The sequence below is a fragment of the Lemur catta genome, chromosome 17 (assembly GCF_020740605.2).
Source record: "Lemur catta isolate mLemCat1 chromosome 17, mLemCat1.pri, whole genome shotgun sequence".
Taxonomy (NCBI): Eukaryota; Metazoa; Chordata; class Mammalia; order Primates; family Lemuridae; genus Lemur; species Lemur catta.
In genome coordinates this window covers 37,366,146-37,390,074 of record NC_059144.1, presented here as the reverse complement: position 1 = coordinate 37,390,074, position 23,929 = coordinate 37,366,146, and the positions used below count along the sequence as shown (strand labels likewise).

Sequence of the window (23,929 nt, the reverse complement as noted above, 5' to 3'; positions counted from 1 at the left end):
GCTGCTGAACATGATTCTTCATTCTATGTTTATGTCATAATTTAACTTTTACCTAATGATTAAGGACACTTGGAACTATTTCTTTTTTTCCCATGTAAATTGTTGATGACATTGCAATTAATTCTTTTATATAAATCTTTGTCTGCCTTGTTATTTTGTCAGCATAATTCTTTATTTGGTGCCAGCTGCTGTTTAAAGAAACAAGGGAATGAATGAGGACAGAAATGTCAGGGGATAAATAAGGAAAGGAAAGAATGAGCCACTGGACTGGAGACTAGAAAAGAAAAGGCCCAGCTGGGAGGGGTGGACAGGCTAGCGGAGGTACAGAAGGTGCCCCCTGAGACTTCCAGACTGGGGCACATTTCAAGTGTTGCCTGGATAGACATGTTAGCATGTTGTCTTTTGTCTTTCACATGCATGATCTCAAAGGTGTACAAAGGTATAAAGCAAATTTGCAAAGCTCTTCACTGCAGCCATGTATTATCACGGCAGATGAACTGTGGTGCATCTTATGAGTCTTTTTTTGCATCTTCAAACTTCCCTTCTCTGCTCTCTTTTCTTTCTGCTCACAAGTGTGCACAGCTTTTCTTTCCTTAATCTAACCTCTTCTTGGGCTACCCACTATAGATCCCACCAAACATTTTTCAGAATATGTGCCATGTTCATTTCCAGCAACATGAGCTTGTGTGCATAAATCGTGGTGCGTTTATGCATAGAATTCCATGATATTGGGCTTCTGGCTCTGAAGCTCATGCCCCTGACTTCAGAGTACTACCCATAGCAATCATTGGTTGGCCACCTTGCAGAAAGCCCTTAGAATACAGTCAGCCAAGGTGGGGGTCTCTGCCCTCAAGGAGTCCTGGTGGAGGGGGGACAGCCCCTACCCTCTGTGACCTGTGAGGCCCTGGCTCCCTGCTCTCCTCTTGCCACTCTCCTTAGCTTCATCTTTTCTCAGCCTGCCATCTTGCTGTGCTCCCAGGGCACGGCCCACGTCATTTCCTGGTCTCTCTTTGGCTCCTCCCTGGTGTCAGCACCAGACACATCCTCAGGGTCACTCCCTTTCTTCATGCAGCTCTCTCCTGAGTGTCCCCTCTCAATCCATTCTCTTCCCCAGCTTTATGCTTTTTCATAGCACTTATCATATAACATACTCATTATTTATTAGTTAGCTGCCCCCAACTCTAGGACAGAGGAGGGTAGCGGCTTGGGGTTTTTTTTTTTTTTTTTTGCTGACTCAGCAGTGCTTAGGCCCCGTGGTAGGGGCTGCACAGGGTGGTGGAAGGGAAGCTTGCCCAGGATGGTGCCCCCAAGAGTGTATCGGCTGGACCTGGGACATTCTGCCCACAGTCTAACTTCCCGGTTTTACTTCTCATCACTTCCCTTTATTTCATCTAAGTACTAGCCAGGCCAGCCTCTACACGGCTTCCTCTGTGTACCTCCTAATTGCCTTTCTTCTCTTCCTATTTTTCTTCCGCTGGATTTGCCCCGCCCTGTGCCTATCATAATTCTGTTCACCTGTCAAGGCCCCGATCAGATGACACCTCCTCTGCGAGGCCTCCTGTCATCCCTGCAGCCGTAAACGCTCTCTCTCCACCCCATCCCCTGTCGATAACGTGCCTTTCTCGTTGGGCTCATCACATTCTGTGTGATCCATATATGTGCACGGTTTCTTTCACTGTGACTCCCTCTCTCAAGAGTGCCCAAGGGCACTTTGTCTATTCTTTATTCTCCTGACAGTCCCGCCTTGGAGAGGTCAGTTGTGTGTGTAGAATGCATGGCTGGGTGCAGTGGCAGGAAGGTTGCCCGGGGTGCCCTGTGCTGGTTTGTCCAACAGAAAGAGTTATATTTTGGAATGATGGATCATTTTTAACTTTTGGGGGGCTAATTGTGGGATAAAAGGTACCATGGTTTGGTTGAGGAAGTGAAACAATTCTAGGGTAGATGGATGAGGAGTCCCAAGAGGTGGGCTTGACTCCTGGCTCTTCTAAAGAGGAAGTCACGCTGGGCCTTTCTCTCATAGTCTGTGGGCCTCAGTCTCCTGGACTGAAAAGTAGGAGGGAGGGGGCAGGGTGTAGGGTGTGTGCTGAGTTGACTATAGGATCACTTGAGTCCCCATCCCGTTCAAACTGCCTGTGATCGTCTGGCTTGATCAGGAAAGTTTCCGGGTTTAATAGAGCACGTACCATCATTTTTAGAGCACGATGTATCACTGTTATGAGAAAAATAGGCTGGGGAGAAACCTACTGAAAATGCTTATGGTTTCAAATTTTACTATTTTTTTTTTAAAAGCAATCTTTATTTCTCTGGGCGCTTTCCATTTGCAATACAAAAAGGACTTAAGGCTGGCTTTTTGAAAAATTTAAGTGAATACTTTCTAGACTAGGGATTTGAAAGTTTATTAGAAAACCATTCCCAGAGTGTTTTGGATATTTATGTTATAAACTCTGCCTTTTACTTGACAGGGTTTAATTTCACAACCTTCTAGATTAAATTGCATGTGAGACTTCTTGCCATTTCACCCCACGCCCATCTTGACATACACACCTTGAATTGTGTGTGTTAAGTCCGTCTACTGTAAGATAACCTGACATCGATTTGGAAAATGGATGAGGGGGAGTTAGCGGTGTAGAAATTCCAGTTGTCTCTACCAGGTACTGTTCTTAGCATTCTAATGAAAGTTAACCTGAGAGCCAATGCACCTAGGACAGACTTCAGGGCCTTTCCGTGTAGAGCCAGAGACCCGGATGAATGGCTGGATTCTTCTTTCATCAGTTTCCCTGAGCCTACCCCAGGGGAATATCTGCTTTCTGCTTATTCTTCAAAGAACATCTAGAATGTCAGGGTTCCCAACGTCAGGAAGAAGGTTGGATAGGTCCAGTACAAACCTAGTACCCAAATCTAAAATTTCTCTTCAGTCTTTAAGATACCCCAGTCTCTTTGGAACTTGCTCAGTTGGCAGGTGGTTTGGGACTGGCCAAAAGTTCCCAAGGGGTGATAGGGTGGTGAGGAGATCAGTCATTTTGATCTAAAGCATTGCAGAACCCACTGCAGTCACAACCCAGGCCCTTGTGAAGGATCAGGGAAAGGCGAAACCTCTTCCACTGGGTCCTAGTCGTTTTCTAGTTCCTACCAGAATATGGACTGAGAAATCCCACCAAGCATTTCGGACAACAGGCCGGGAGTGCTTTAAAAAATGACATATGCCTTGAAGGGCCCAGTACATAGTGAAAATGTGGGGTCTCTTGTTCAAATATCATTAAGAATGACAGCAAAGCTTCAAGTGCAGGGCCTATCTGAGCTCAGGCCCTGTGCAGCTGCATGGTCCTCCCTATGCCCTTGGAGCCACCCCTATATTTGACTATAACTTAAAAATCACTTAGGAAAAATTGTGGCCGACCCGTTGACCAAGAACTTTTTCCTTGACTGTATACCTACTGAGACAATAGAGTAAAACATTGATGTTGGGGACTTCACCAGTATGACTGCCTCAGCCCACCTCTGTTGCCAGGTGGGATCTTCCTTCCCAGCACGTTGTAGTCTGGAGCTCAGCTGCCATTACCTTCCTGGCTCACCTGCCGGCCACAATTGCCAGCACAGCTGTTGGCTGGGCCTGGGTCACCATCTTCCTTTTAGAAAGTGAAATGACATGAGAGGTGCAAAACAAATAACATTAGGACAATAGAAAGATCCAGCTATGTATGCTTTCAGTTTATTTACATTTTTCTTCCTTCCTTCTTTCTTTCCTTCTGTCCTTCCATCCATCCATCCATCCATCCATCCATCCATCCATCCATCACAGTCTCATTTTCAATGTAATGGTGTAACCTGAGAAATTCCCACTCTTTTGCTTTCTTCATTGTCAATGATAACAGGTACATTAATTGCAAGATATGTGGTTATACCTAAAATGCTAGATGTCTTTTAATGCAAAACAAAGGCTGTTTCTCATAAAAATAGGTTTTGTGCTGTTTTTTTGTTGAACTAACAGTATGTATACTTCCAAATGTCACTTTAAAATTCTATGAACAGCTGTAAACAGTACATCCTTTTGTGGTTCTCCTTTTACTTATTACATTTGGGAAGTTAGCATTTGGGGCCATGATAATTCCAGTAAAGTGAGATAGTTAATTATGCTTACTTTAAAATGAAGCCACATCGAAGCACAATTACAGTTGATATTCTTTCCTTGATACTGACACTTTTCACATTTATATTTTACAATCTATTGTGGTTTTCTGTCTGAAATAATTATCACTGATTATTGAAAGAGGAATATTTTAAAGTATAATTAGTAAATGTATAATATTTAGCAGAGGTTATACAGTATCAGCAATAACTCATGTCACCTTATATTTAAAATGTAGTCTCTAACTTTGAAATGACTCTCTTACATTGTTTGTGACTTTAAGACTGAGTACCTTTATGGCTTTTGTTTGTTTGTTTTTTAATTGTTGCTCTTATTTTTGAGGAAATGGGAATCATTACTAACCAAAGGGATATTGCTTTCTGTAGAAAATAAGCAAATTTTCTCCCTATTATAGGAAGGTCACAGAAATAAAGAATCTTGCCCCATGAGCCAGACCACCCACCAGGCCCCACCTCCAACAATGGGGATTCAGATTTCAACATGAGATTTGGAGGGGACCACAGCCAATCTATATGCAGCACCTAATGTGTGCATGTGCCATATAGGCATTTTACGTGTATTATCTCACTTGATCCTGGTGACAACCCTTTGGGGTGGGACCTGTTATTTGCTTCAACTTCTATGGAAATGAAACATCCAAGGTTAAATAACTTGTATGTGGTCTTATAACCACTGGCATTTGTATTCAGAACTGCTGACCTCTTAGCAGTTATGTTCTGCCTTCCCACCCCCATGGAACCTGGCCAGAAACCTCATGGTCATCTTTGACTTTTCCTTTCTCCTCACTGCTCCCACCAAAACTAAACCAGTTATCAAATTCTGTTGGCTGGACCTGCTCAACGTCAGAAGATATCTTCACACCTTTATTCCAGTTGTCTCAGATCCTGCCTCCATCATCTCTTATTTGACTTAGTACAACTAAGTTGTCTCCTGGCTTCCACACTGCCCCTCTCATCTGTTCTCTACAGAACACCAGGTGTATGTGCTCTTAAACAGACTGTTCCAAGAGGCTTTTCTGCCACTGCCTTTAGGATCAAGTTCAGTGTTGTCAATATAACTTCCAAGGCCCTTCACCATCTGGTTTCTGTTGTCCTCATGAGCTTTCTGTCTTGTGTTTCTCCCATAGCAAACCAGAATCTGCTTTTATTGAGCTTTCCTTGAGTTTGGCTTATGACTGTGCACATGTGACATTGTCAAAGCAGTGTCTACTGATGGGCAGCTTAAGCTATTGTTTAGAGAAAATAAAAATCAAGAATAAAGACAATTCCATTAGGGAAAGTCCCTGGTGTTTCAAAGGTATTTTACCCAGTGATTCTTGGGACTGGACAGTGGTTCGTGCCTATAATCCCAGCACTTTGGTAGGCCAAGGTGGGAGGATCCCTTGAGGCCAGGAGTTTAAGGCCAGCCTGGGCAATATAGCGAACTCCTACCTCTACAAAAGATTAAAAATTAACTGGGAGTGGTGGCACGCATTTGTAGTCCCAACTACTCAGGAGGCTGAGACAGGAGGATCACTTGCCCAGGAGTTCGAGGCTACAGTGAGCTATGATGCCACTGTACTTCAGCCTGGGTGACAGAGTGAGACCCCATCTCTGGAAAAAAATGGTATTTTATCCAGTGATTCTTTTTAGCTATGCAAATATCTCTAGAAAGACTATATATAACTCTATACTGAAGTGTGAAGATATCAACTTGAAAATTTTCCCAAGATTCTGTTTATTGTTAAATACAAGAGAATAGTTGTATATTAATTTTAATGAAGTTCTAAACCTACTTAATGTAATGACATATGGGCTGGCCTCCATAACTGGCAAATGCTTTTCATATATATTTATTGGGCTGATTTCTCATAGATGACAATGTCTATAATAAGGTACAGATTATTTTCATCTGGCAGTAGGATACATAGAAGCCTAATTAACAAGTTTCAGTGAAGGATTTAATACTTTCGTTTTATATCACAAATTTGAACATTGCTCATAAAATGAGTTAATAGGAATTTGGGGAGCAGGATATCATAGTTTCAAATCCTGGCTCTGCCTCATGTTAGCACTATGATCATGGGCAAGTTGTTTAACATTTCTGAACCTTGGGATTCCTCATTTGTAAGGTGGCGGTACTATTTGCTACCTGCAGAGTTTGCTGGGTGGGCAAAGGGAGATAACATGTATAAATCACCCATCACAGTACCTGCCAAGTAATAGGTACCTCTATTCTACTTATGAAAGCCACCAGACACCTTAATCTCATTATTAGCCCAAATTAAGTTGGAAAGAGAACTGTTTGAAATATTTGTTAGCTAATTGTTAAGCAACTCTGTTGCCAATCTGGATTTACACATTACCCACAGAGAAGGATTTATGGTAAATTTTTCCATAGTTCAGCTGTTTAGTTATAGCTGCTCTTCTACCACAAGAGGAAAATGTTTTAAGAATTACAGTTCATGCTGTTTAATCAGAGTAGTGAAACCTTGGCGATAATTAAACCTGATATTTGAGAAGAAATCAACTTGTGTTATCAATATTTCAATGAGTTTTAAAATTCCGGATGACCTAGATCCCTTTACTCTGAAAACACTGTGGCAAATCTTTTCATGATCTCATGACCCTCATTAACTCCTATATTACATAACTACTCCTTATAATGCACCTGTGTGCAGCACAACTATCTGTAAGGTAGTAAAAATATGACTTTGACTATTATTTTTAATTATTGGTATGTAATTTTTATCAGTTTTATGATTAGCGTGAGAAGTGTGTAAAATGTAACAGAGCTACCTTTTCGGAGTATTTGTTTCATGACATTATTGGGAAAAAGTGATATTTGCAAAAAGATGTTTCAATTTGTACATGGCTGTTAGCTTTTAAGTACCTTACCGCTTTTCTCCTTATGTTTCCCCCTGTTAAATTTTTTTCTTAATTGATGTCTGTGCTCTCTCTCTCTACCTCCCCGACAGCCTTTTCCCTATAAAAGGACCCATCTGTCTAAGGTAGAGATGCTCTGTTTTTATACATTCATCAGTCACTAAGCTGCATGGAGTAGACATGCTTATCATTTAGAAGTCTCATTTAACTTTGCTTTTTCAATACAGTGTTTTTTTGTTTGTTTTCTGTCAAGTAATATCTGTTCTTTTCAGTCTGAGTTCAAGCGCCCAAAAGTATGTCTAATTTCTAATCATAGTCATAGAGCAAAGAATACATTTTAAATTTGCTAATCAATGGTAATTAAAAATAATAGTTGAAAGCTGATGCTCTTTGTAATATATGATTCTATATACAGAGAGTGAGAGAAAGAGAGAAAAGCTCTTTTAGACAAGTGACTCGTTTTCATTTGATTTTATTAGACTTGAATTTGAGAGGCAACAGCGTGAAGAACTTGAAAAATTAGAAAGTAAAAGGTAAGCCATGTGGGGTTCGAGTTTCAACACTGTTGTAGTCTGTGGATTCCTGTGTTCATATCCTGGACCGAATTCATCTGTGTCCGTCTCAGTACCTCCCTCTTGCTCCATATCGGTTATTTACATGTCTTATGTCTCTATGTCATTTCTTTTTAACTCTTGGTTTTACTTCATGTTTAATTTTTTTTAAAAAGAGTTCATCTTCAAATATTTGTGACAAAGGGGAATAGACTCATTATGCAATTTGAATACAATGATTAAATTGAATACATCAAATATATATTTGTTTAAATTTAATTCAAAAGTATATTTTCTCTTAATAATATCCCCTGAGTTTTTAAAAAGCCAAGAGAATGACAATTTCCCTTCTCTGTACCTCCCCCATTTTTAAACATTTTCCTTATGTTGTTTGGTCATTTGTATTTCCCCATCTACAGTTCTCCTCTTCATAATTAATTTGAAGAGTTCCTTGTATGTTCTGAAATAATTCTTTGTCTGATAAAACCTGTTTTCTCCCTTTCTTTTTTTCCTGTCCTATTTAACAAGCTAAGAAATGACCAAGGATGGAGACTGGAACAGAAACTAAGGCCATAGAAAATCTGCAAACTACATATTTATTTTCTAGAATATGGAGTTTAAATGTCACAAATGAATTAGTTTAGTTTTCAGTTAAACTAATGTAGCACACAGGATAAATGTTTGGTGGGTCAGGAGATGAAAGCCACACATCCATATTTGTACTCTGTGTTCTTGCTTCAGAGGCCATCCCAGTCCTGAAACTTTGACATAGAACCCGGGGAAGATCATTTGTTCTTCAAGAGAAAGCATAACATATAACCCCTGGAACCATGGATCTGAGTATTCTAATGGAGACTCCAGTTATTTTCAGTGTTCTGCATTAATAAACTAATATTTGGGGCCATTTGGTGATCACCGTTTATCCCAAACTAGTGATTAAATGCTAAATAGCATGTAGTTGTTTGAGCTGGAACAATGAACTGTTGATTATCTTGACTTTGATATTTGACCCCAATGAGTTATTTTTATTTAATGTCATCTTGTAACAGAACTTCTGTTGAGTTTCAGTCATTGGGCCGAATAAAATTATTCACATTTAAATTTAAATTGGCCATGGTTCTTTCTCTTTGAGCTCAGGGGGCTGTTTAAATTATATCATGCATAACACATTATGATTATAGGCTCCACAAAGAAATGATATCAAAAGCTACTTCAGGAGACTTAGGCAGACGATACGTTGGACTGTTAAAGAAGAAAAACAAAATTAACCAGGAAGATGCTGAAAATTCAAACGGAGAGCAGTTCCTTCTCCTTTTTATGTTAATGACGTTTTGGCTTTGTGTTGTATATGCATCCTCAGAACATTTCAGTTAGGGAGAAGTTAGAGCAAAGTTTGAGCATGGTGCTCCAATAATGATCAGTCAAGACTTTGCCTTTCAGGAAACTCATCGAAGAAATGGAGGAAAAGCAGAAGTCGGACAAGGCGGAGCTGGAGCGGATGCAGCAGGAGGTGGAGACGCAGCGCAAGGAGACGGAAATCGTGCAGCTGCAGATCCGCAAGCAGGAGGAGAGCCTCAAACGCCGGAGCTTCCACATCGAGAACAAGCTGAAGGACCTGCTGGCCGAGAAGGAAAAGTTTGAAGAGGAGAGGCTGCGGGAGCAGCAGGAGATCGAGCTGCAGAAGAAGAGGCAGGAAGAAGAGAGCTTTCTCCGCATCCAGGAAGAGCTTCAGCGGCTCCGAGAACTCAACGACAACGAGAAGGCCGAGAAGATTCAGATATTCCAGGAGCTGGACCGGCTCCAAAGGGAAAAAGACGCGCAGTGTGCCAAGCTTGAACTGGAAAAGAAGAGGCTGGAGGAGCAGGAGAAGGAGCAGGTGGTGCTGGTGGCCCACCTGGAGGAGCAGCTCCGGGAGAAGCAGGAGATGATCCGGCTGCTGCGGCGCGGGGAGGTGCGGCGCGTGCAGGAGGAGAAGCGGGCCCTGGAGGGCATCCGCGAGGCGCTGCTGCGCGTGAAGGAGGCCGGCGCCGGCGGGGACGAAGACGGCGAGGAGTTCGAGAAGGCTCAGCTGCATTTCTTCGAGTTCAAAAGAAGGCAGCTGGTCAAGCTTGCGAGCTTGGAGAAGGACCTGGTTCAGCAGAAAGACCTCCTGAGAAAAGAAATCGAAGAAGAGCAGGAGATCCTAGAGCAATTAAAATGTGACAACGACGAAGAGTCGAGGTTATTGGGAAAACAGGATGAGAGCGTCGCCACGGTCACCCGGGTGGCTCCAGAGTTGGAGACGATAAAGCCAGCGGAGCACAGGCTGCAATATAAGGAACGGCAGCTACAGTACCTCCTGCAAAGCCATCTGCCAGCTCTGTTGGGAGAAAAGCAGAGAGCGTGTGAAATCCTCGACGGAGGCCCCCTCAGTTTAGACAACACTCTTTATCAAGTTGAAAAGGAAATCGAAGAGAAAGAAGAACAGCTTGCGCAGTACCAAGCCAACGCTAGCCAGCTGCAGAAGCTCCAAGCCACCTTTGAATTCACCGCCAACATCGCGCGCCAGGAGGAGAAAGTGAGGAAGAAGGAAAAGGAGATTCTGGAATCCCGGGAGAAGCAGCAGCGGGAGGCGCTGGAGCGGGCGGTGGCCAGGCTGGAGAGGAGGCATTCGGCCCTGCAGCGGCGCTCCACCCTGGGCCTGGAGATCGAGGAGCAGAGGCAGAAGCTCGCCACTCTGCACAGCAGCAGCGGGGAGCGGTCGGGGCTCCGGGCCAGCCTGGAGGCTGAGCAGGAAGCCCTGGAGAAGGACCGGGAGAGGTGAGGTGCAGGAGGGGAGGGTGCAGCATACAGCGGGTGCCAGATGATCCGTCGTTTTCTACCCCTCCCTCCCCATTGGTGTGTTTCTCGCTGCCTTTTAAAAAAGTGATTCTTTCAGCTTTTGTATTCTCTGATACATAGGCGAATGTTTATTTTTGCCAACGCTGAGAAAAGTACCCCGAACATTCTTTTATTTCTCCTTAGGATCCTTGTTGTGGAATCATTGGCCTAAAGTTGGAAAAAACACGTAGACAAAAGCAAAGGTCTTGTCCATCATCGCACGGACCTGTGGAATGTGTGTGCTTTATTTAATATTTTGATCAATGCAAAAGACTAAGAAAGCTTCCGCCTTGATTCTGCCCAGCCTTCTCCGTTCCTCTCCCCCTCCTCCCCTCCCGTCTCTTTCCTTCTCTCCCTATTTTTTTTCCTCCTGCCCTCTTCCCTGCCCTCCTCCCCTGTCCGCTCCCCTGCCCTCCTCACCAGTGGCTTCACGTCTTCCCTGGTGTCGAGCACTTGTGGATTCGCAGAGCTCATGGGCTGCATATAATGTACTGATTCTCACAACCTGGTGGGAACTCAAAATCAATACTTCCTCATCCTTGCTGAGTCACAGTGTTTGAGAGGAGGCCTCAGGACCTTACATTAAAAAACAACCAACCAAACCAAGAAACCACACGCTGAACACAGTGAGATATCCGAGCATGTTTGTTGATTTACTGATATTTTTGCTGTTGTGAAAAATCAAATTAGGAAACAAGCACTCTTTTTGTAGTAAGGTAGGACCAAGTTTATCTTTCCCCACCTATTCCCCATCACCATGCTTACCAGACAGTATGTTCTCAAAATGACTAAGTACATGAATTTGAGAACACCTTTCCAGAGCCCTGCGGACAGGAGGGAAAGACTCCCAGGAAGGCTGGTGGCTGGTGTGCGCACCTCACCCAGTTGGGGACGTGCAAGGAGGCTTCACACCCTGGCCCAGCCCCTTCCTGCCTAGGTGACCTTGGGCAGGATCTTGCATCTTTGAGCCTCAGTGTCCTCACCTGTGCAGGATGCTTGTGGATGAGATGAGGAGTCAGTGCGTTTTCTTTTAGCTCCAGACACTTTGGTCTGTTGAGGTTGGAGGGCCTGGAACCCTCCTCTCTTCCCATCCACGGCACCTTCTGAGGGGGCTTCTACACAAGTCCAGTCTGCTGGCCTCTAAGACCCTGGCTTGGCACTTGGTGGGGGCATGGGGTGACGAGGCAAGACTTTCTCAGAGGTGTTACCTTAAGCCTCTGTCCCTCACCTTTGCCTGCAAAGGTCAGGACAACCTCCTTGCAAATGATCGGCTTATTGTGTGAATTATATTTTCAGTTACTCTCTGGTAATTCCCTCCGGCAAGACAGCAACAAAATAACGATCAAAAACCATAATGCTGTTATTTCAGAGAAGTAGGTTGGCGATTTAAGAAAAGATTGCAGGTATGTTATGTAAATGAAATTGCTGGACAAAGCTGCAGCCCCAGGAAATTTTAAGTAGTGGGGGGCACGCTCTCAATTTGTATCCTGCAGTGTTCAATGAGAATGCAGCCTGAGCTTTTAACTTAATGTCCCCAGCTTTTGTCAACCGGCCATTTAGTATTAATACTCTATAATAGTATTGCGATTTCCATGGAAGTGATTACTCAATGTCAGCATTCCTCCAGAAGCCACACAAAGCAGGTTGTTCACAGCAGAAGTTTAGATGAAATAGACTTTGCTAAGACCTAACTCAGACCAACACATTCCACGCTCTTTGCTCTGTGATGCCCCTGCAGCTGTCCGTGGGTATGTCTGCTGTGTTTAATTTTCTCTCAGGGTTCTCATGGCTAAACCAGGACCCACTGTGCAGCCTGACTTGGCCCCTTTTGAAATTCCACAAGTGTGAAATATTAAATTCATGTGGGACCAGATTGTATAACTACCCCAAACTTGCCTTTCCCATTGGCTTCTCAGTGCCTTGTGAACAAGGTTTAATCCATTTTATTGCCTCCTTTTCTACCACCTGCTTGTTCCAGCTGCCCCAGTGACATGTATCAAGCAGCCCAACTAGAAAAGCCTCCCGTACCCTTGTCCCCGTGGCAGGGATAACAGAGGCAAACTGTTAATACGCACATTTAATGGTATTATCTTGTCACAGTCCTTTAATAATACTGATGATAGTAATAATAGTCACGATGTAAACATGAAGATTAACCCTGTGTAACTCAACTCTGTTTTCAGTGCCATATGTGCATTATCATTCACTCTTCGAATTAAGAGTGCCATCATCTCTAGTTTACAGATGGAAAAATTGAAGCCTGCGATGCTGGTATAGCCACTGGGGGCTGCTGTCACATAGTTAGAAAGTGGCAGAGCCGCAACTCAGGTCCAGGCCCATTCACCACTTGGCTCTCTTGTCTGCCAGCCATGTGGCTGCCACATAGGCAGGCCAGTTCGTCACATGGAATGCCTTTCCGGGGATGTCCTGTTTGTCCCTTGCCACCCATATGCATCTCACTCAGGCTTCAGGGCTCCACTCAGCCCCTTCTTTGCTCTGTGGAGTCTTTTCCACTGCCCCAGCCCTGAAATACACCTCTCATAACTCCAGCAGGAGTCTTAACTGTAAACATTGCTAATTACCTGCTCACATCCTACTGGCTTTCCTTGCCATTGCTGAGACCCTGTTAATATTGTCCCCTGATCCTCTGCCTACCTACGGCCTGGCTCCTTACATCATTCTTCATCACTTACTCCCTCCTCTTATGAAAATACTGTATGTCCTGCAAGTTGATGCTCAGGAAGTACTGATCCCATGAGGGCTTACCCCTGGTGACCCTGTGATCACGTGTCTGAGAGTTAAGAACTTGGTGTTTGCGTTCAGGATAGAGCAGTCAGGTTGCTACTGGTGACACCAGAGGGCTGGCAGCAGCATGGTGTGTCAGCAAGTGAAGCAAGACTCTCTGATTTTTGGAGTTGAAGGAATTGAGAGATCAGTTGACTCTCATTTGATCCATGAAGAAATTGAGACCCAGATTTAAATAATTTGCCCAAGTTCACCCAGCGATTGGGCTGTAGTCCTAAGTTCCCTGGGGCATATTTACTGGCAAGATTGGCCCCCTAGCCTGATGGTCCCAGATTACGGCGTGCCTGTGCCAGCAGGAGAACTGCCTTACATACACTTGACCTCATATCAGATGTATCATTTATCACTGGAGATGAATTTTTGGTTCCAGTGTTTATGGTTTATTTTAATTTCTCATGGAATCAACCTTCTCCCCCAGGGCTGTCTCATCTGCTTCCCCTCCCCCCGCCCTCTGCCTTAGCCAGAGTGGAGTCCTGGCTTTCGTGGCACAGCCCCTTTGCTCATATATGATGCTTTCTGTGCTTGGGCTTGATAATCTTCTACCATCGTCTCCAAACGCCCACATTCCCACTGGCTTTTGAAGACTCAATGTAGAACTGCTTTGACTATGAAATTCTTCCTAGATAGGTAGTTTTTAAAAACTCTGTACAGCACAGATCTCTTGTTGAGCAGAAATATTTAGTGGAACCTGGATATGTTGTCCACAATCAACTCTTGTTGAAGCAGGAGTTAGAGGACTCAGAATCCTGCACATCTGCTTCTGAGGAGTTGCTTGGAGCACAGTGGGAATATCTTTGCTTCTATGGTCAAATTGTCTCCGAGTTTTGTATACCTTACAGCGCTTGTCCTGGACCCCTCTTGTGGCCCATTACCTGTCCATGGGTATGTGGTGCCTTTTCTACTAGAAGGTGTTACAGGTATGTGGCACCTTTTCTACTGGAAGATATTTATACATGGAGTTCTTGTCTGTATCCCCATGGATTCTAAAACAGTGTCTCACACCGTGAAGATGCTCAGGAAATACTATCAGTGAATGAATGATGTGGCTCCCATCTCTGTAGGTTAGAGCATGAAATCCAGCAGCTGAAGCAGAAGATTTGTGAGGTCGATGGTGTTCAGAAAGGTCACCATGGGACCCTGGAGGAGAAGGCTGCTTCTTCTACCTTGCCATTCAGTGCCGAAAAATCTCACCTGGGCCCCCTGATGGACGCCAGGTACTGGACATTGCACTGATTCCATGCTTTTCATTCGATGTGATTTAACAACTCGCTATATCTGTATTGGCCAGTTTGCATATGGAGGGATCTATCAAGGGCAGCAAGTAATAGATGTGCCTGAGATGTGCTTTGTCTTCAGCAGCTGCTACCCTGTCAGTGGTGGGGGGAGAGGTCATTTGAAGGAAGTTAAGGACTGAGAACTGGTCAGCTGGGTCCAAGGAATCTTGGTGCAAGTACAGTCATCCCTTGGTATCTGTGGGGGATTGGCTCCAGGACCACCCTTGGATACCGAAATCCATGCATACTCAAGTCGGCCCTGCAGAACTCAAGGTTAGGAAAAGTTGGGTTTCACATCCTGTGAATACTATATTTTTGATCCACGGTTTGGTTGCAGATGCAGAACCTGCCAATAGGAAGGGCCAGCTATGTTTATTGGGAAAAAAACCCCACATGTAAGTGGACCCATGCAGTTCAAGCCTTGTTGTTCAAGGGTCAGTTGTAGTTTGTGTGAGAAGGTAGAATTAAAAGGTGCAGGGAAACAAGCTCATCCAGAACGAAATGATGCAAGGCCAGGTTGAATAGAACAAAGATGCAGAATTAATTGAATTGTGCCAAGAAGAAGGACCTTGTGTTGACAGTCAATTTATATGTCATTGATAACAAATAGATAAAGTATTGATTTTCAATTTAGATGGCATTGTGAGTTGCTTTGTGGCTTAGAGCTCTTAGATAAATCAACTTAATCATGCCTTGCCTATTAAATGTTTTTTTTCTCCATCCCATCTATATAATGGGAACATTTGAAACTGGGCAGTCCTGCACCCTGGGTATTAGGAGATACATATTTGGATATCAAAATGTACTCAGAATGGCATACGCCTCTCTAGCCCTTTAAATGTAGGTCTACATCTTCCATAGGGCTAGTTGAAAATTTAAGTGACTATCAGGGGAGATAATTTGTAAATGTCTTTGGCTCATGTTCAGTTGCACATGTTTTTGTTTCCAATACTGCAAGGTAAATATGGTACTTTATTTGGGCTATTCTACCTAAAAGAGTGATCTCTTTACCTGGTATTTTAGAAAATCGTTTTTTATGGTTAGTAGTACACAGATGTTTGCAGGATTGTGTATGTGTTTATGCAGGTCTACATATTTATTTATTTAGTGAGAGTGTCAAGATGTAAACATGGAAACCATTTAATTTAAAATAATCCATCTAATGAGTGTCTGTAGAATTGGGGGAGGGGAGCCTAGAACTGCATAGGACTTCATTTGGGCAGTCTGAGCCACTAGAATGATTTTCAGTGAAACTGGAATTCTCTGGTCTCTCTGGTTCATCCAGGCAGAATGACCTAAAGATAGACCGGAGATTGGGCTGAAACACACTGGAATGATTAAGGCTGACAGTTTTACGTCATACAACTTCACCTACATTTTTTGGGATAGCAGTTGACAGCTTCCTCAGAAGTCAGCTGTTTCTGACTTCCACTCTGTCTTGGCCCCCTGCCAGGCATTTTGGAAGTAGAGACCTTTAAAATGTGGTCTCACTGGCCAGGTGCAGATTACCCATGTGGAGAGATGAGACAGACCAGGAACAATGCAAGAATGCAAGACATTGTTCAATCTGAATAATGAAGATTCCTAGAGAATATATTCACCTACATTTTTTTCTTTTTTGTAATCCTCATTAAATAACCTTGCAGCGTGAGAAGTAACTATCATCTGTATTATCCTTTTCTGTGTGAGGAGACTGAGGCCCTGTGAATGAATTGTTCTGTTTCGGAATCAGAGCTGAAACCACAAAGCCTTCTGAACCCCCTGACTGTGGTTTTCCCCCAGCCCACAGTGGGGGTTCCACTGAGGAAATCCAGAAAAGATTTGGATGGGATCATTTCATCTCCTTTTCATTCCCAATATTCTGTTATTCATTCAGTTCTGTCTCATTTGGGGACAACCCAGATAGTAATCACGTGGCCCTAGATTTCTTAAAAAAAAAAAAAAGAAAAAGAAAAGTGTGTAAGGTCCCAGGTTGTTATGCTTGGCATTTAGAAAGAGAAAGCTCTATGTTGTGAGGGGCATGGTAAAGACAGGCTCTCAGAATGTCCTGCGTGGTTAGGAGCATTCAGATTTACCCATTTGCATTGTTTTCAGGATCAACGCCTACATCGAAGAAGAAGTCCAAAGACGTCTTCAGGATTTGCATCGGGTGATGGATGAAGACAGCAATACATCCACAGATATAGTGAAGGTGAGCTGAAGGAGCTTTATCGATTGGTAATCGAGTAATGCATTCGTTTTTTTTTTCAAGATGACCTTACAGATAAATTATGGTGATTGTGGTAGTGGTGGGGTCTTTTATTATTATTTTTCAGTGAGAAAATTCAAATGTGGAATATTCTAGAAAAAATATTATATATTGCTTGGGCAGAGCTTAACAGTTTACAGATAATATTAGTTCAAGAGTAACTTTATGATTTTGTAATTCTGGGAAAACTTTTTAAGTGAATATAAGTTCCCCTAAATTGCTTTATTTACTTTGATTTATAAAAATCCTACATGTAACATTTTTCTGTTTCTCCCAAAATACTACCATTCCAAGATGTATTTAATTTGCTTTGTAAATTATCCAAAATATAAATGTAATTTTGCCTTTGAGAACGTACATATTTGTGACAAGTTGATTTTTGTCAAAATAAGGACAATTCATTTCTGTCTTGCAAATTAAAAACTGTCCTAAGGACATCTTGTTTTTAACATTATTCTTAACATTTTAAGATTTAGGGGTAAATGGTTTGGTTTTCTCACAGGCAGATTGATCCATAGAGTCATGTTTACCTTGGGAATATAAATTATATAGAAGGGTTGTCATTGTTGAATGACAAGTATGTTTATTTAGAATTTTGTTCCCATAAATACTTCTAATCGAATCATTCCCCCCGCTTCTGTGAACTTGCTATAATTTAATATAGAGGACTTTTTATTTTCTTTTCAGGATAATGAGAAACTCCACAATGGCACCATTCAACGTAAGCTAAAATATGAGGTAGGTAATGATTTTTCAGATTGATAGGGTTGCCTTAAATTATGGCATGCTCATGTGATTAAATTTTCTTAATGTTTAGTTGCATAATTAGAATTTCGAAGTCCCAGTGAGATTAATGGCTAATAGGGAAGGCGAGCTATTATATGGACTTAAAATTAAACGGAATCCTGCCGCTCCGAACTGCTTTGACTTTATTTGAATGGCAGGGAGCTGTGGTGGAGCTTTGCCAGTTTCTCATTCGTAACAGTATCCTTTCCCTTGGTCTGCATTTAAAAGGCAGAATTATATAATCAGAATCAGATAAGGGGTTTGGAAGTGAAACTGAGTACTTCTCCATGTTTTTGGAACATTATTCATTTTATAGACTGTGAGTTGGCAATGGTACAAAGGAAATGCTCTAGACTGATTAGCTTATTTCTCTGGTGGATTGTCAAACCAAGGTCTATTTGGGCATTCAATTTGTAAAGATTTTACTTGTATTTTCCTCCACTAAGGGGCATGTCCTTGCCATCTATTCTTAAACAGAAAACTACTAGGTGGCGGAGATCTTCCAGGGGCTGTCCCTGCATGATTAAACAGAGAACCAGAGGCGGCTGTGCCACTGTAGGCTCAACTGGCTTTGTCTGCAGCCACCCGCTCCTGCCAGTCCTTCAGTAATGACACGATCTTCCTCAGATACCCACGTCCTTGTCAGGTGACCCCATGCAGAGCAAGGCATTGGCTGTCATTTGTTGGTGCCCGCAGTGCCCGGCACATAGCAGGGGTGCAGTGAGCCTTCCCTGGTGATAGTTTGCAGATAACAGGAATGATAATCTAACCGGGGCAAACATAATTAAGGATTCCCATGAAGTGAACCAAAAGGAGGGAGAAACATAACCCGGGTTAGAATACTTGTGGATTTGTTTTGGCCTTGCCATCTGATTGTCGTTAAGTATTCCCTGATTTCTTTTATATTTTGGACATATGACCATGGACTTATTTTCAGAATTAAATTGGAGCTTTTAAACATTGAATCAAAGAGCTTGGGATTTATTTTAGAGAAAATGAAATATTAGACCAAGAAATGGATACTGTGCATCAATTCCATACAGTGTATTTTTATCAAACGGCTTGGTGATTTATAAAATGTATAATACAGAAAATTGATGTCGTATGTGTGAATCAGATCATCTCTTCTTAAATCATGCAAAAATAGGAATGGTTGAGGCTTCTGATTTAACCTCCGAATTAATCCACCCAATGAAACCAATGATTACAAGAATCATCATGTGCAAAAGAGTTGCAGGAAGTGATACCACATTCTCATTTCAACTTTTCTTGACACCTTGAACAGAAAAGCCAGTCTTGCCCGGCACAGCGTCTTGCCCCGCTTCTGCCCAGATTTGCCACTGACACTTCCAGCACCACTAGAGAGGAGGGGAGGAAGGTGCATGGGAACAACCGCTGGAGTCATCCCATGACACGGAGCATTGCAGGCCCTAAAACTTCTTCCTCAGCATCACAAGAGAGGACCCACCAGCGAAGGGATCAGTCCTCAGTGCCTGCAGTGTTGCAGGACAGTGGTTGCAAATATCATTGTCCTGAGTGTGCTGGCCATTTTGAACCAAAACGTTTTAATCTACCTAAAATCTCATCTCTTATTGAAAGCTGTAGCAGTGATGCAGAAGATTTTCAGGATAAGTCAGCGAGTTTCACTGAGCTGATGACTCACAAAGACGAACACTTAGAAATTCAGTCCAGCTGGACTTTGCTGCAGTGCACATCCCAAGAAGTTTCTGTAAACGGTGGCAGCCGGCAGGCCAGGCAAAGCCAGGTGCTCTCCTTTGTTCTCTCTGAAAGCGTTTCTCGTGAGGCGAGTGCATCTGGCAATGTTCCTCCAGGTGGACCAGCCTCTGAGTTTTGTAGTGAGCTGCAAGATGAGGAAGAGTTAGCTGCTAAAAAGGTTAGCTCTTCAGAGTCACTGATAAATACCAGGACAGAAGGAAACAATGGACTGGGATATTTTTACCACAAGTTCTCAGATCTTTATAAAGACACCAGCAGTCACCTGCTCCAGGCTGGCACAAAGGTGCTCAGCCATGCCAGGTTCATGGGCAGCCTTTGTGCCCCAAGCAGGCTCACCTCCCATGTGACAACGTTCATCAGAAGAATGCCATTTCTGCAGCCCTTAGCGCTGGATGTGCCCTTGAAGTCCCACGTGCAGTCAGCAGAACCTCATTCTTTTCCTGAAGCTCATGCTGGTGGCAGCAAAAGCCGAGAGGCAAGGGGACCTAGGCCTGCAGAGAGTGCCAGGCCTTACACGCCCTCTGCCTTTGCAGCTGCAGGTTTACCAGGTTCCTCGCCAAGCTCAGTTTTCCGCCTTGAATATGAAGATGCTAGAAAGAGCTCGGCATTTAAGCAGACCCTCGTGCAATTCCCAGAGCAAATGCTGCAACTTCAAGAGTGCCCTTTAGAAGATCTTCTTGAGCATGTAACTTGTTCTCTACCAGAACCTTTGGGCAACACGAACGAAGTCAATGGCATTTACTGGCTTGCTGTTGCTAACTGCCCAGAACCTGACCCCCAGCCAGCATGTTTGCTGCTGCTTCGGTCAACGTTGTATGCTTTGGTCCTGTCAGATACTCACTCTGGCTCAATGAGCATTTTTCATGCTCTGCCTCTCTCGGGACTGCGGGAGATTGAGATTGGCTTTGGCGGACAGAGCATTCGATTCCTGAGCTCTGCAGAGCATCTTCTACTCACTGTATTCACTTACAACAAAACCCTCACTCAACAGCTATGTCATGACCTCCTGTGTGTCCTGATGCCCGAGTCTGATGCCGCTGCCTATGCTAGTCATCCTTTGCTCCAGCAAGACCTGGTTCAGCTGTCTCTTGATTGGAAAGCAGAAATCCCTGGTTTAGTTTTGGCAAACGGAGTTCAGTTGTCATCCAAATTCCAGACCACCTTGGTTGATATGATTTACTTTCTTCATGGAAATATGGAAGTCAACGTCCCCTCTCTGGCAGAGGTTCAGTTACTGCTGTACACAACAGTGAGGGTCCAGGGTGCGTCTGGCCATGACCAGTGGCAGTCACTAGTCCTTCTGAACACCCACATCGCGCTGGTGAGGGAAGATCGTGTTTTTTTCCCACGCACTCGGTCTCTAAACTTACCTCCTCCACGTGCACAATTTGACGTGATCAGATGCCGTGCTTTAAGTGAATTCAGGTGTGTTGTTGTTGCAGCGAAGAAAAATTTATCAACAATAGAACTTGTCTTCTTACAAAAACTCAAACTTGCATCGGATTCAAGGGAGAGTTCATCTGAGCACTTTCAAGAAGCACCACGTGTCCAGTTATTCACCAACCCGTTGTGTCTTCAAGGTAGTCAGAATATAGCACCCGAGGTCTGGAAACTAACTTTCAGTTCTCAAGATGAGGCTCTATGGCTAATCTCACATTTGACAAGACTCTAGGGAGGAGACTTTTAAAGATGCACTGCATATTATTTGAGATCATTAATAAAATACACATTATAAAACCAGTCAAAGGAATGTGAATATCTCCATGTAGCTAATTGAATTGGAACTGGAAAAATGCATACCTCTAAAATTGAAAATGTAAATAATTTAAATATCTAGAATAAAATAAAAATAGCTGATAGCAGAGCACTGATAAAATATCTTTATCACCACCTTGCTTCATTTTCTTGAAACTCAGGCTTGCAAATTTGTGTCCTCCTCATTATTGGTGAGATGATTAAAGAATTTCTAATTGTTTTTGGCTCCGTGTCGATTTATAGTGTGGTAGCTTGGAATCTGTGCCTGCTGGATTCCGGCAGGCTAATTTGTGCTGCCTGAAAAAGTGCCCAGTCTGGCAGTGACCTTCATTGACATCCTCCGTTTTAGCCGTGATTAGGACAGCTATGTAGCAGAGCACATTAGCGATGCATCGAGCTGCCTATAAGGACCCAGGGATTTAAAATGTCCTCCCATCACCATAATACATGGATTCGAGACAGTGATGTGTGCCCTGCGGTGTCTTTTTTTCTCAGTTAATTGCCTTTTCCTTCTTCCTTTCATACTTCTTGACTATTCCCTTCTAACCTATGTTATTTCAGCTCATTTGTTGGCATATTTTTGACTACTCTTCCCCATAACCACCCCCCCACCACCACCACCACTACCACATTCCAGCTCTTTGTCTGAACTTTTGTATTTCTACTCTGGAAAGGCACTTCTCCTGGGAGTCTGACTTTCTCATGGCATTTTTCTCCTGTCTTGTCAAATATGTGGTCACATCAGAAGGCATTCAGCTCTTCTCGCTGGCTGCCCTCCCTCCGGCCTGTCCCCTAACTGTCACCCATAGCCTCTTGAACCAGTTGGTTTGCTGGCCTCCCTCCTAAGGAGAGTCGCTGCCCACATCCAGTGGTCAGTTGCCCTCCTCCGCTGTAAGAGGCTTTCCTCTCTGTCCACCTCTGTTCAACAGTCCTATGAGGAATGAGGTTACATGTTTCGTATTTATGTTTGAATTTCATCTGGCCGTAGTTGTTCTGCCATTGTTCTCCTGTCTCTCAGGTGTGTGTCCTACTAAATTCCAGAGTCTCGGAAGTAAGGAGACATGCCTCTCATTGCTCCATCCAGGCTCCTCCCACCCTCCTCCCACTCTTATCTGTGTCATGCTTAGCCCACTATAGCTCTCCCTGACTCAGCTGAGTGAGTCAGCAGTTCTGTTAAGCCTCCCATTTCAGCCCTGGCATGGAAGGGCCATTTTCTCTTCTCGTCAAATCTTTGGATAATGTGCACCACAAATATCATAGTCCCTTCTTCATTTCTGTTCCTAATCGATGACAGGGATGGTATCAAAGCTTACCCTACCCAGAAACTTACCATGTCCCTTTGGCCGGGAAGTGCGGATCTTCCCTCTGTCCCCTATCAGAGCTAGTGACAACTACTCAACTGGTTCCACATTTTTACCTATTTTCCTCTACCCAGTTTCTGGGGACATGAACAGGGAAAGGCAGGAAATTGGAGAATGTATTACTCACAGACACTGGTGGCTGCAGCCTTGTTTGCTTTGGACCAGTAGAGGCTTTTTGAGCCAATTCTTTTGTTTTTAGGTGGAGCACCCTGCCCAACACATACACATCTTACTGCCTTATACCTGACGGCTTTAAACTCTATGATGAAAACATCATTAAAATTAGTCACTAATTTGTCACTATCTTGTCAGGTAGGCCATCTTCTATCATGGAAGAAATTCCTAAAATGTATCATGATAATCTTTTTAATATCTTACCAATAATGTTTCTCCTAATTTGTTTCATATTTCTTTTACTATTTTCAGCTTATTAATAATACATTTTGCATTCCTTTTTTAAAAAATTGTCCCACTCAGTATTTTCTTGTATATCCTTGACAAGAAAAAACGAAGTAATGATTGTGAAGAGCAGACATAGTAAAATTTAAGATGCCAGCAGAGGAATACCACGGTCAGGAAAAGGCAGCAAAATATGTAAGCAGTGCATGGTTTTAACAAAGATTGTTAAATATTAAACAGACAGATGTGCTTATTCTCACAGGTACAAAAGCATAATTCTACCAGGTTATAAATCTTGGTCTTTAGTATTTTTCATAGATGGAACACGGAGCAAACTGTGAGCGTTGCATAAAAATCATATTATTCATTATAACTTCTCCAGGCTGCTTTATGATCTGAGAAGGCCACGATGAGGATTACGTTCAGACCTCACCACATAATAGAGGCAGCCTGGCGGTATTCAAATTTTATACGTCGCTTCTCTCGCCTAAGCATGCTTTCTGAGATAAAATATGGTTCCTGAGTGTGAGAGTTTGATTTACTATGTGTGAACTAAGTGTTCAGGTTGTCGTAGTGCCTATAGAAGCTGGTGGAGTATTGTTTGTGCCATTATCCACCGTGGCTTCGATCCTAGCAGCCTCACTCTGGCTTTTTCTTCAGGAATTCTAAGCCTGTAACACTCCTAGAGTAGAGCAGGTATTAGGGTCTAAGTATTCATCCTGATGTAGCAACATCTCAATTGTAATGAGCTTCTGAATCAGAAAAGAATATGTTCATACGTAACTTGGTTATGTGGCATTTTGCATTGTTGTAATATAGGCATAAACATTTACATTGTGAGACTTTTTAATACATTCTAGACAATACCTCTTTGAATACTTTTGGAATAGAGATTTCATCTGTGTTTGATTAAAATCCATTTTGCACACAGCTGCCTATTTTACAGACTTGTGGTTGGCAGGATGAATTTATTTAGTCTTTGTTGAAAAACATTTCAAAACAGTTTGTTGCCCTATTCTCATTACTTAAAAAATGTGCATGCATCCCTTTGGAAGAAAATACTTAAGCCTTCCAGCAGTAGTAATTACAGTAATTTTTGCTTACATTCTCTTTCCCAGATGATTTAAAGCTTTGTATGATAAA

The 23,929-nt window shown here is 42.9% G+C and overlaps 1 protein-coding gene across 10 annotated transcripts in view; it reads left to right on the top strand.

Annotated features, from left to right (window-relative positions):
- The window catches only part of KIF16B (kinesin family member 16B), a 238,543-nt gene that overhangs the window by 145,819 nt on the left and 68,795 nt on the right, over nt 1-23,929 (top strand). For 2 of the 10 annotated variants that reach the window (XM_045528133.1, XM_045528138.1), the window contains 7 exons: nt 7,104-7,136; nt 7,491-7,544; nt 9,003-10,361; nt 14,288-14,440; nt 16,595-16,691; nt 17,436-17,486; nt 18,820-21,246. In XM_045528133.1, the coding sequence (XP_045384089.1) occupies nt 7,104-7,136; nt 7,491-7,544; nt 9,003-10,361; nt 14,288-14,440; nt 16,595-16,691; nt 17,436-17,486; nt 18,820-20,943 (3,871 nt within the window). In that variant the 3' untranslated portion in view covers nt 20,944-21,246. Of the gene's footprint in view, nt 1-7,103; nt 7,137-7,490; nt 7,545-9,002; nt 10,362-14,287; nt 14,441-16,594; nt 16,692-17,435; nt 17,487-18,819; nt 21,247-23,929 lie in introns of those variants that run through there. The other 8 variants (XM_045528141.1, XM_045528139.1, XM_045528135.1 and 5 more) reach the window with 7 other exon arrangements.